General features: G+C 39.1%; 1 protein-coding gene across 1 annotated transcript; it reads left to right on the top strand.

Moving 5' to 3' along the window:
* The first annotated feature begins 10042 nt into the window (after positions 1–10042).
* Positions 10043–12571, top strand: LOC122291383 (exocyst complex component EXO70A1-like). Its single transcript, XM_043099077.1, has one exon. The coding sequence runs from the start codon at positions 10316–10318 to the stop codon at positions 12446–12448; it is 2133 nt and encodes a 710-aa protein (XP_042955011.1). The 5' UTR covers positions 10043–10315; the 3' UTR covers positions 12449–12571.
* The last annotated feature ends 317 nt before the right edge of the window (positions 12572–12888 follow it).

Here is a 12888-nt window from a genome sequence, read left to right as displayed (position 1 = left end):
TGATCGCTCTCAAATTGAGGTCTTCAAACGTGTTCTCTCCACGCACTTCAAAACAAAATATCTCGGCTCTCTTAAATATTTTCTTGGTCTTGAAGTTGCTTGATCATCTCAAGGCATATTCCTCAACCAACACAAATATGCTCTTGAAATCTTATCTGATAGTGGACAACTCGGTGCTCGGACCACTTCCTTCCCCATGGTACAAAACTTTAAGCTCACCAATCACGACAGCTCTCTCCTTTCAGATCCTTCTCCCTATCGTCGACTTGTTAGCCATCTCATATACTTGACTATTACTCGTCCTGATATTGTTTTTGCAGTGAACATTCTCAGTCAATTAATGCACGCTCCTTGTGCTCCTCACATGCAGGCTGCCACTCAAATTCTTCGTTACCTCAAAGGCAGTCCCAGACAAGGCATTTTCTTCCCCTCCTCCAACACTCTTCATGTTACTGCCTATACTGATTCCGATTGGGCTAGTTTCCCCACCACTCGTTGCTCCACCATAGGCTATTTTGTTCAACTTGGCTCCAGTCCCATTTATTGGCATACAAAAAAACAGACTATTGTGGCCCAGTCCTCCGTTGAAGCTGAATATCGCGCCATTGCCATCACCACCTGCGAACTCACTTGGTTGAAACAGCTCCTCATTAATCTTGGTATCTGTCATCCCGAGCCTATCAGCCTTTATTGTGACAATCAATCTACTTTACACATTGCTCTTAATCCCGTGTTCCATGAACGCACTAAACATATTGAGATTGATTGTCATCTTGTTCATGATAAAATTCGGTCCGGACTCCTTACTGTTGTTCACACCTGCTCCCATGAGCAAGTTGCTAACATCTTCACCAAAGCATTGGGCCATGATCTCTTCCACCATTTTTTAAGCAAGTTGGGCATTTGCCGTTACTTTTGTAATTGTAAATCATACCATACTCAGTTAGTTACCTTAGATAGATTTGTTCTTGTATCTATTTATTTTGACCATTCTCAATGTACAATTCAAGTTACGGAAATACAAGAGTTGAATTCTTAACATTCTGTATTGATCTCATGCTTCATTAATTTCCAGCCTAAATGGGCATGCGCATGACCCTTTTTCCTTAAGTAGTGAGTGTTTCAAAAAAGATCAAATCATTTCCATGGAAGCTCAGAGGGTGGTGTTGTGAAAAACGATGATAATAAATTGAAAAAGAATATAGAATGAGAAAAACAATCACACACAACACAAGATTTACGTGGTTCGGCAAATTGCCTACGTCCACGGGAGCTGCAGAGGATTTTATTATTGAGGAATATCACACTACAATGATGGATCAATCACTATACGTCCACAGTGTTTCTACAGTACGGCCATATGATATAATAATCATATATATAGTCAAATGGCGAAAAAAACCCTAAAAATGCATGTTCGCTCGAGCGGCATGTCGAGAGCGCGTCGAGCGAACTTCCTTCCCACATCTGCTTGAGCTCATTGTCGAGCTGACATCGAGCATTCAACTCTGCCTAACTTCGCTCGAGTGGCTAATACCTCCGCTCAATCGAAACTTTCTTCTGCATCTGCTCGAGCTCACTATTGAGCTAACATCAAGCGTTTGAATCTGTCTGACTTTGTTCGAGTGGCCAATGCCTCCGCTCGAGCGGTGTGGACTAGACTCCACAGTACTGAACAATTCTCCCACTTGGAAACTGGTACACTCACTGTATCGCCGTCTTCCTCAAACATGATATCCTCTACCTCTGCAACTCACTGCCCCTGTCTTCATGCTAGAAGACCAACTGAAGTTGCGCACAACTTCAGTTTCTCAAGTGTAACACCCTTTGTCAACATATTAGCAGGGTTCTTGCTTGCACAAATCTTCTCAAATAACAACTATCCGTCATCTAACAATGATTATATGAAGTGATACCTGATCTGAATGTGCTTGGTCCTGGAATGAAATGCTGGATTCTTGGCAAAGAATATGGCACTCTAACTATCACTATAGAGAGTGCATTTCTGATTCTTTTTACCCAATTCCTCCAAGAAGCCCTGTAGCCATATCATCTCTTTTGCCGCCTCTGACATTGCAATATACTCAGCTTCTGTAGTAGACAAAGAAACTATTTTCTGTAGATTAGAACCCCATGACACTGCAGTACCACCAAGTGTATAAATAAAGCCCATGGTACTCTTTCTGCTATCAATATCTCCAGCTAGATCAACATCAACATAGCCCTACACCTCCAAGCTCTCTCTAGAGAAACACAAACAGGTTTCTGAGAAGCCCTTTAGGTACCTCAAAATCCATTTCACTGCTTCCCAATGTTGCTTTCCTGGGTTACTCATATATCTACTCACAACTCCCACTGCATGGGCAATATCTGATCTTGTGCAAACCATAGCATACATAAGTGAACCAATAGCTAAGGCATAAGGAACCTTACTCATGTAATCTTGTTACTCCTCTAACTCAGGTGACTGATTCTTGTTGAGTCTGAAGTGATTGCCCAAGGGTGTGCCAACTGGTTTGGCCTTGTCCATATTGAACCTAGTGAGTACCTTTTTCACATACTCAGCCTGTGAGAGTCTCAACGTACCTCTGACTCTATCTCTGACAATTCTCATGCCAAGGATTTGCTTTGCAACTCCCAAATCCTTCATTGCAAAGTGCTCTGACACTGGTTCTTCAGATTATTGATCTCATCAATACTAGCCCCTGCAATAAGCATGTCATCCACATAAAACAGCAGAATAATATAATAATTGTCAAAGTGCCTGACATAGCAACAGTGATCTGCCTGATATCTAATATACCCTGCATTGTGCATGAAGTTATCAAATTTATTATACCACTGTCTAGGAGCTTGGTTCAGGCCATACAAGCTCTTCCTCAATCTGCAAATTGAACCTTCCTTTTCCTGTACCACAAACTCCTCAAACTGGTGCATGTAGATGTCTTCTTCAAGGTCTCCATGAAGAAAAGCTGTATTCACATCTAATTATTCAAGAAATAAATCTTCAGTAGCAACCATAGCCAGTACCATCCTGATGGTTGTGATCTTCACCACAGGAGAAAAGATCTCAGAGTAATCAATACCCTGCTTCTGCTAAAAGCCTTTTACAACAAGTTTGGCCTTGTACCTCTTACTGCCATCATGCTCAGTTTTCACCCGGTACACCGACTTGTTGTGTAATGCCTTCTTCCCTGGTGGAAGTTCTGTCAACTCCCATGTCTGATTCCCTAACAGGGAATCCATCTCATCTTTCATGGCCAGCTCCTACTTGTTAGAATTTTTATCTTGCAAGGTTTTTTCATAACTCTACGGTTCTCCACCATTTGTCAACAGAATGTAATTCAAAGTAGGTGAGAAACGCTGTGGAGAACGTATAGTCCTAACTGACCTGCGAACTGCAACTGTAAGAGTGGACGGTTCTGAAACTGCTTGCGGAATAATAGGAATGGGTGCACTGGACCCACTCTCCCCATCACTCACATCTCTACGCTGCATTATAACCTCTGGTAGGTCATCCAATCTTACAAACTTGGACTCCTGAGGAGCTACTACAAAAGCTGTACTAGACTTATCCTTGTACATAATTTTCTCATTGAAAATCACATTCCTGCTTCTTATGATCTTCCGACTCTGATCATTCCAGAAACGATAGCCAAATGCCTCGTCTCCATAGCCAATGAAATAACATTTCTTTGACTTAGCCTCAAGTTTACTACGAGCATCAGAATCAATAAGCACATAAGAAAGACAACCAAAAGTTTTAAGGTGAGAAAATTTGACCTCTTTCCAGCTCCAAACCTCCTCAGGCAGTCCACAATCTAGTGGAATTGATGGCCCTCTATTTATCAAGTAAACGGCAGTGCTGACTGCATCTGCCTAGAAAGTGGGTGGTAGTCCAGCGTGCAACCTCATGCTTCTAGCACGCTCATTAATGGTTCTGTTCATACGCTTAGAACCTCCATTTTGCTGTGGTGTCCCAAGAATGGTCTTCTCCATTCTGATACCCAGAGATGCACAATACTCCTTGAACCCACCATCAACATACTTACCACCATTGTCAGACCTCAAACATTTCAATTTTAAGTCTGTCTCTGTCTCAACCATGGCTTTCCAATTTTGAATACATTAAATACATCAGATTTTTGCTTCAAAAAATAAACTCATACCTTCCTACTATGATCATCAATGAACGTGACATAGTAGTGAGAACCTCCAAAAGATGCCACTGGGGAAGGACCCCACACATCTGTGTACACAAGATCCAGTCTTCCTGTCTTAGGCGTCCTGCTACTTTTCAAGAAGCTGACCTTCTTTTGTTTCCCCATAACACAACTCTCACACATACTGAGATTAACTGACTTCAGTTCTGGTAGCTTGCCTCTAGACAGAAGTTCTTTCATACCCTTCTGACTCATATGGCCAAGCCTGCAATACCACAAATCTGTTGTGCTCTCTGCAATGGTAGTAGCAATAGTTTTAATCAAATCAGTAGTCATATATAGTGTACTAGTTTTCTTACCCCGAGCCAGTACCAATGCCCCTTTTGTGACCTTCCAGGTGCTATCTGAGAACACTACTGAATGACCACACTCATCGAGCTGCCCAACAGAAATGAGGTTCTTCTTCAACTCAGGAATGTGCCTAACCTTTTGCAAGGTTCATTTGTTCTTGCCAGGGAGTACAATATCAATGTCTCTCATCCCCACTACGTTCAAAGCCTCTCCATCAGCCAAATACACCTTCCCAAAATCACTTGCAACATAGTTTCGCATTAGCTCCCGGTGAGAAGATGTATGGAAGGAAGCCTCTGAATTCAGTATCCAGTCATCAATTGGACTATGAACTGCAAGTAATAGTGTATCCTGTACTTCTTTAGTTACCACATTAGCACTATCATTCTCGGTCTTCTTAGGGTTTTTGTAGTTCTTCTTTATGTGGCCAGCTTTGCCATAATTCCAGCAAGTTGCCTGCTGACCAGGCCTCGACTTGCTCTTGCCTCTGTACTTTGATTTTGATCTTCCTCTATTTGAGTTTCTATCTTGTTATCTCCTTCGAGAATCAACATTTAGAGCTGAACTCAAACCCCGAGATCTCGCCTGAATCTTTCCTGCACACCTCCTCAGCCAAAATCAAATCACGAATATCATCATATTTCAATTTAGATTTACCAGCAGAATTACTGACAGCCATTCTCATGGCTTCCCAATTATTTGGCAGTGAAGCCAATAATATCAGTGCACGTCTCTCATCATCAAATTCAATTTTAACAGACGACAATTGATTTGTGATAGTATTAAAATCATTTAGATATTGTGCAACAGACGTACCATCTGCCATATTTAAATTGAATAACTTTTTCATCAAATGTACCTTGTTATTCGCTAACGGCTTTTCATACATACCTGAAAAGGCCGCCATGAGATCTACAGTCGTCTTCTCCTTGATGACGTTGTGTGCAACGGATCTCGACAGGGTTAATCGAATAACCCCCAAAACCTATCGATCCAACAGTTCCAATTAGCATCATCCATCTTTTCCGGTTGTTTTCCCAATAGTGGAAGATGAAGTTTCTTCCCATAGAGGTAGTCCTCTATCTGCATCCTCCAGTATCCAAAATCCATGCCATCAAGCTTCTCGATCCCCGATGCCTTCAATTCATCTCCAGCCATCGTTTTTTTCTCAGGCCTGAACCTTAGCTCTTAATACCAATTGTTGTGAAAAACGATGACAATAAATTAAAAAAGAATATGGAACGAGAAAAACAATCACACACAATACAAGATTTACGTGGTTCGGCAAATTGCCTACATCCACGGGAGCTGCAAATGATTTTATTATTGAGGAATATCACACTACAATGATGGATCAATCACTGTACGTCCACAGTATTTCTACAGTACGACCATATGATATAATAATCATATATATGGTCAAACGGCGAAAAAACCCTAAAAATGCATGTTCGCACGAGCAGCACGTCGAGCGAACTTCCTTCCCACATCCGCTCGAGCTCACTGTCGAGCTGACATCGAGCGTTCAACTCTGCCTGACTTCGCTGAAGCGGTCAATGCCTCCGCTTGAGCGAAACTTCCTTCCGCATCCGCTCGAGCTCACTGTCAAGCTAACATCGAGCGTTCGAATCCGTCTGACTTCGTTCAAGCGGCCAATGCCTCTGCTCAAGCGATGTGGACCAGACTCCACAGTACTCAACAAGTGGTGGTGATCCAAGATGCATCAACAAAAGTTGATTCAAGCATCATCAGGTGGGCACTGCACGGCTTATCTCTGAAACCTGGAGATAAGGTCACCCTACTCGTAGTCCTTCATCAGGTTAAAAATCCAAGTACGTTATCTTTCATGGGAAGCAAATGGCAGTGTAAGAGTTCATGTCTTTATTCCATTAAAGAAGCTTGAAAGAAGGAGAAAAAGCAAAGCCACGCAAGAATTTTAAGTCATGTAGAATATATAACAAGTAAAACGCAATGAATAGCTAGCTCTCTCGCTCTCTACTAGGGGTGTAAAAAAAAACCGACAAACTGGAAAACCGGCTTGGACCAAACCGGACCGGACCAGTTGTGCCGGTTTTGGACCGGTTAGGTCCGGAACCGGTTTTCATAAATGAAAAACCGGCCGGAACCGGTCCGATTTCGATTTCGGTTAGTTTTGGACCGGACCGGTACTATTTATATATTAATATTATATATAATATATTTTATATTATATATAATTTTTAATCACATAAAAAACAATCACATATATACTAATACTAATATTCTAATATAGATTATAGTTATACTCATACTAATATAGTTATACTAAATCATCAAAACTAACACTAACATATAGCTATACTAATAGTCTAATATTAATACTATTATATTATCTAATATATTATATAGCTATAACTAATACTGATATATATATACTAATACTAATCGTCTAATATAGGATTATAGCAGATTTTTTTTTTATACTAGATTTCTTATATTAGTTTTTGTTTTATAGCAGTTTTTTATATAGCGAATTTTGTTTATATAACATATTTTTTTTATAAAGCAGATTTTTTATATCAGAATTTTTTACATAGCAGATTTTTTTTTTTATAAACCAGATTTTTTATAGCAGAATTTTTTTACATAGCAGATTTTTTTTTTGCAAAGCAGATTTTTATAAATGGTAAACAGAATTTTTTAAATCAGTTTTTTCTTTTAAACATAATTTTTATAAAAAATTTGTATTTTATTAAAACTGGAAAACCAGACCAGAAACCGGTAAAACCGGAATACCGGTTTAGGAGGAAAATCGGTGCGTAATCGGTTTTGAAAAATGCAAAACCGGTGCCTACCGGTTCGGTCCTAGATTTTGTACAAAACAGGACCGAACCGGACCGGTTACACCCCTATTCTCTTCTGCTGCACTTTTTTTTAGTATATTATTTATTTTTTCCTTCATTATTATGTTCTTCTTATGTTTTTCCCCTTTCTTTGCAGTGGGATTTAAAACCAGAGTGGGATCCAGCTCAATATTCGGAGCAAACGAGAGATTCCTGGAAAGAGAAGTGAGTAGGATGAAGAACAAGTATCACGACAACTCGGACATTGCTGAGATTTCCAAAATGTATGAACAAAACCAGGTACTGCTACAATATGCTACCTACATTTGGATCAATCTTTCAAACGTAGAAATGAATTAAGGGATTTTAAAGAGCTAATTAATTGATTTCTCTGATCTCTCTCTCTCTCTCTATGCATTAAAATCTCAGGTTAAATCTCAGATGGAGGTGGCTGCAGGGCCTTGTCCAAAGGCAGTCACTCTAAAAGCAGCCAGAAGTTTAAAAGCAACATGGTTGATCTTGACAGGTGAAAAAAGCATCAAAATAAACCTTAATTTATGTGAATCTTCTGGTGATGAAATTAAACACCATGTGGACGGATGATGACATAATTTACTTAAAAAGAAAGATGATAGCATGCATGTTGCATAGTCTTCCACTATGTGCTATCTTTTATTTATGTACCAATCATTTGATGTAGCTTTAAAAGATGATATATAAATATCATTTTTCCTTACATTATATACAAATCATGATTGTCTACTTGTAAACATGTTGACGTTAGTTACTAAAAGTAAACTAAGACCCCAACTTTCTGAAAACATATATGATATTACATATTATAAAAAGTTACTAACAGTTAATTTGCAATATTATATCTCCAATTATGTTAAAAGGCAAAGATGATCACAACTTAGATTTTATGAAATCACTACTTGTTCCAAAAGCTTAAACTGATAGAAAGGGATAGATTTTATTATTTATTTTATATCTTAACACTCCCCTCACAAGTCACATGTGGGTTAGACTCTCTCTCAATGGATGGCCCAACACTTGAAATATTTAATTAAATAGAAATAAAGTGTAGAGTCAGGATTCGAACTCAAGATCTCTGTTCTGATATTATATAAAATCATTACTTATCCTAAAATAAGCTGATAGGAAGATACAGATTTTATTATTATTTTTATATCTTAACAGATTAGCTACTAAACTAAACTAAGGTAATCGCAACTTGATTCGCTACTAAACTAAATTAAGGTAATCCGGTGCACAGAGTTGCAAAATCATCAATTTTTTTTTAGATCACTGTAGTCTGTCTAGTTCTCCAGCTAGCTGATTTTGCAAAACATTTGATATTGCCTCCTATACAAAACAGTTCGATGTTTTTTCTAGTTTTCTTGGTTCCAGACAGGAAAAACATGAGAGAGAGAGAGAGAGAGAGCTAGGAATCACAGGTATACGAATGTTCTTCTTGTTTCTGAACTGGTACCGATCGATGAATCAAAATATACGTACGTATTAGCTAGGAGGCATATATCACATGTTGATCCAATTGTTTTCTTTTTTTAAATGTGGTACAGGAAAATGAAAAAAGACGGGGGATTCTACCTGGAAAAGCCCTCATGTGGAATATCGAGGGTGAAGAGTGATAACAGCATCAGACTACAAAGAGCACCAAAAGCAACGTCAGGCCAGAGAGCACCCTCTGGTGAGATGAATCGGCGCATGACCCAAGTAATGTATGATGAAATGTTACCAGGCTCTCCAGAAGCAGAGGAGTTTTTCAGCATAGATCTAGATCAAGTATTCGTTCTCTGATCATGTAGTATTACTGAACCATTTTCAATTAATCAATGCTACATTAATCTGGTTACTCAATGAGACAAATTTACGCCAATATTTAACTGTATTATTGTTTATTTCTCCAACCATATGCCCTTTACACACACACACATTTTTGGGAGATTTTCCAGGTGTTTGAGTTGGTCCTGATTGAAAGTCGAATGGGCTCTTGATACAGAGAGGGTTTTCTTGAAGTTTGGAAAGCCTTTGGTATTGAAACGGATGTGGACGGAAAGGTTTTGGTCGAATTGAACAAACCATAATGATAAAACTGTAGTACTTTTATATATAAATATATACAAGTCAATGGATTATAATCTTGAAATGTACATAGAATTTGCAATACATGTAAGAATCCTAAAATATCACTAGTTCTCTGAATTATCACGATGTCAACGATGCTGTGGAGGGGAAGAGATTTGCATGGTTGGTCGGCGGCCATATTTGTACTCTGTATCGGGTGACTCTGCATCATGAGCTACACAAGACGGAGTTTCCGTAGTATCTAGCAACACAGCTGTCTTGGAACGAGGAGCTATATGGTATGTGTGGGGATAAAGGTTCCCTTGACTTCTGAAGTCTTTCTGGATTATAATTTAACAAAGAGAAATACTTTTGTTGGAATTGCAATTATACCTGCGTGGTCCACGACTAGTATGTGTGCGTGTGTGTATCGCAGAAAAATGGTAAAAACTACTCACACTACTATCTCATAATTATTTCAGTTTTATAACGTCACAATGTTTAGATTTAAGCGTTTCTTTGTTTTTCCTAAAAATCTTGAAACGACTTCGAAAAAAGCAAGTCAACATTTTAATGCATTCCGACTGTCAACGACCGGGCCTAACCTACACCAATCAGTTGAGATCTGAAAAAGGACCAAAGACAGCCCACTTCGTAAGATTACAGTTTCGGCAATGAAACTTGGAAGCCTTACTTAGGTGGCTTGCGGGTTCTTCCATGTTTGTTTTGAAAGTAAAGGTTTGGTTTGAATATGGTAGAAGCGTTCTCCTTTTACTTTGTTTGGTGAGTTTGGTGAAAAAAAGTAGAATGGATGATAAAAAATAAAGAGTGAAAAATCCTCATTAATTAGCAGAAATTGTTGGGTTCATTCTAAGAAAAATTCTTTGGGCAATGGCCGAGGAGGTAATGGACAATATGGAGGGTCTTGTTACTGCTAGGCAGCTGTTGAAGACTAACATAGAGAAATCACGAGCTTTTGCTTCTGCACTGGACGAGATGGGGCCGAGACTGGAAAAGATTAACCGAAGATTGCCATCTTGGGAAGCTGCAGCAAGATCCATCGCTGTGCAAAAATCTGCATTTTCTGCAAGCAAAGAACACATTGGTCATGCTTTAGGACCTGTTTCTGCAGTTCTGAAGGTCTTTTATACCGCTCGTGAGCTTAAGATGTCACTTGTGTCTGATCCATGTTCTGATCTCTTCAACTACCTTTTAGTCATGAAAAGGCTTGAAGAAGTATTGAGGTTTCTTGCTGATAATTGCCGGTTGGCAATTATGTGGTTGGAGGGCATTAATGAACTCGTGGAGAAAGATGCCGCAGTCACCAATGAAAAGTACCTAGCTGTTGTGAAGAAATCCTTGAGAATTCTACAAGAGTTGCAGGCCAATGAGGAACGTGACCTTCTTGGTGGAGGGCTTCTTGGTGCTGCTTTAGAAAAACTTGGAATTGAATTCAAGCGACTTCTGACAGAAAGGAGTGCTCCTCTTAATTTGGCTTCTCTAGCAACCCTCACCGTGGAGCCAGCCTCCAGTACCATTGCATCATCATCTTTGCCATTGCCGGTCATGGACAAATTGCAGGCAATTATTGAAAGATTAAATTCCAACAACAAACTTGAGATGTGCATATCGGTGTATGTTGATGCTCGGAGTTCCAATGCTAAACGAAGCCTTCAAACTCTTGGTTTGGATTACCTTGAGATGCGTATCTCAAAATTTGATGATGTGCAGCATCTAGAGGGTTACATCGATCAATGGAAGAAGCATTTGGTGTTGGCTGTGAAGCATCTTTTTCAGCTCGAGTATAGACTCTGCAATGATGTTTTCAAAAAGATAGGATCAAATGTTGCAATGAGGTGCTTTGCAAAGATCGCTGCTCAGTCCGGAATCCATGCTTTTCTCCAATTCGGGAAACATGTGACAGAATGTAAGAAGGATCCGATTAAACTCTTGAAGCTATTGGACATGTTTGCTTCTTTGAACAATCTGAGATTGGATTTCAACCTGCTTTTCAGTGGAGAAAACTGCGCTGAAATCCAGAATTCTACAAGGGATCTTGTCAAAAGGATTGTCAATGGTGCCTGTGAGATTTTCTGGCAACTTCCTCTTCAATTGGAGCTGCAAAGGCGAAGTTCTCCTCCTTCAGATGGCAGTGTTCCAAGACTGGTGAACTTCATAACTCAGTACTGTAATCAGCTGCTTGGTGATGATTACAGCCCCATCTTGACCCAGGTACTCAAGATCCATCAGAGCTGGAAACAAGAGAGTTATGGAGAGGATCTAATTTCCAATCAGGTTTTGGTCATAATGAAGGAAATTGGGCTAAATTTAGATGGATGGTCGAAGGTCTATGAGGATATATCCTTGTCCTACCTCTTCATGATGAACAATCACTTCCATTTATGCAACATGAAAGGCACGAAGCTCGGGGACATGATGGGAGACTCTTGGCTAACAGGACATGAGCAGTATACAGATTATTATGCAGAACTTTACTTGAGGGAGAGCTGGAGCAAGCTTCTAGCACTTCTCAACCAAAAGAGTATGACTACATTGGCTGGTCAAGATTCAGTTATGGAAAGGCTGAAAGCATTTAATGAGGCTTTTGATGATATATATAAGAAGCAATCTAACAGGATCATCTGCGACGAGAAGTTGAGGGAGAAAGTGTGTGAACACTTAGTGCAAGCTATTCTACCTGTTTATAGCAGTTACATGCAAGATCACATGACTTTTGATGAACAAGATGGTGCATCCAGCAATTATGTGAAATACAGTGTGCAAAGTCTGGAGAAAATGCTCAGCTCTATGTTCCAGCCAAAGTTAAGCAAATACAACAGCACTGAACAAAAAAGGAACTTGATGGGTAATGTGGATTACCCTGAATGGAAATTGCAGAATATGCTGAGCTGTCTGTTCCGGCAAAGGTTAGGGAATCACGGCAGCAGCAGGCAAGCACACCTGAGCGCCAAGATAAAAAGTTTTGTGGCCAACCAGTTCCGATTGACTCTTACTACCATTTGAACTGTTTATATATGTCATTATTAAGTAAGAGAAGAAAGAACAGAGTGCTGTATCCTCTTTAATGTGTATGAAATACCTAACGTTCCGCCATGAAAGTAATAAAAAAAGTTGAATTACAACTCTTTTTTTTTTTTTGTTTTTTCCATATCAATGATTTGTTAAATTCTCATTAACTTTTCCTAAGCGGACTTGCATGCTTAGACTTGGATGATCTAGCGTTGCTTTATTCTACAGACTTTTTCTCTAAATTGGGTCAAACCCATTTAAAAATAGTAATGATATATGTATAATCATTTATACAATCATGATTTAAAATGAGAGTATTTATTTATATAAAGTGAAATTATTTTTATAAATTACCTTAAAAAAATATCTATAATTTAGAACATAGTTGTATTAAAAGTTGTAAAAATGATTATATATCTATCATTTTCTTTAAA

This window comes from Carya illinoinensis, chromosome 13, assembly GCF_018687715.1.
Source record: "Carya illinoinensis cultivar Pawnee chromosome 13, C.illinoinensisPawnee_v1, whole genome shotgun sequence".
Classification (NCBI taxonomy): domain Eukaryota; kingdom Viridiplantae; phylum Streptophyta; class Magnoliopsida; order Fagales; family Juglandaceae; genus Carya; species Carya illinoinensis.
The sequence above is the reverse complement of the archived record's forward strand: the minus strand, read 5'-3'. Positions and strand labels throughout refer to the sequence as shown.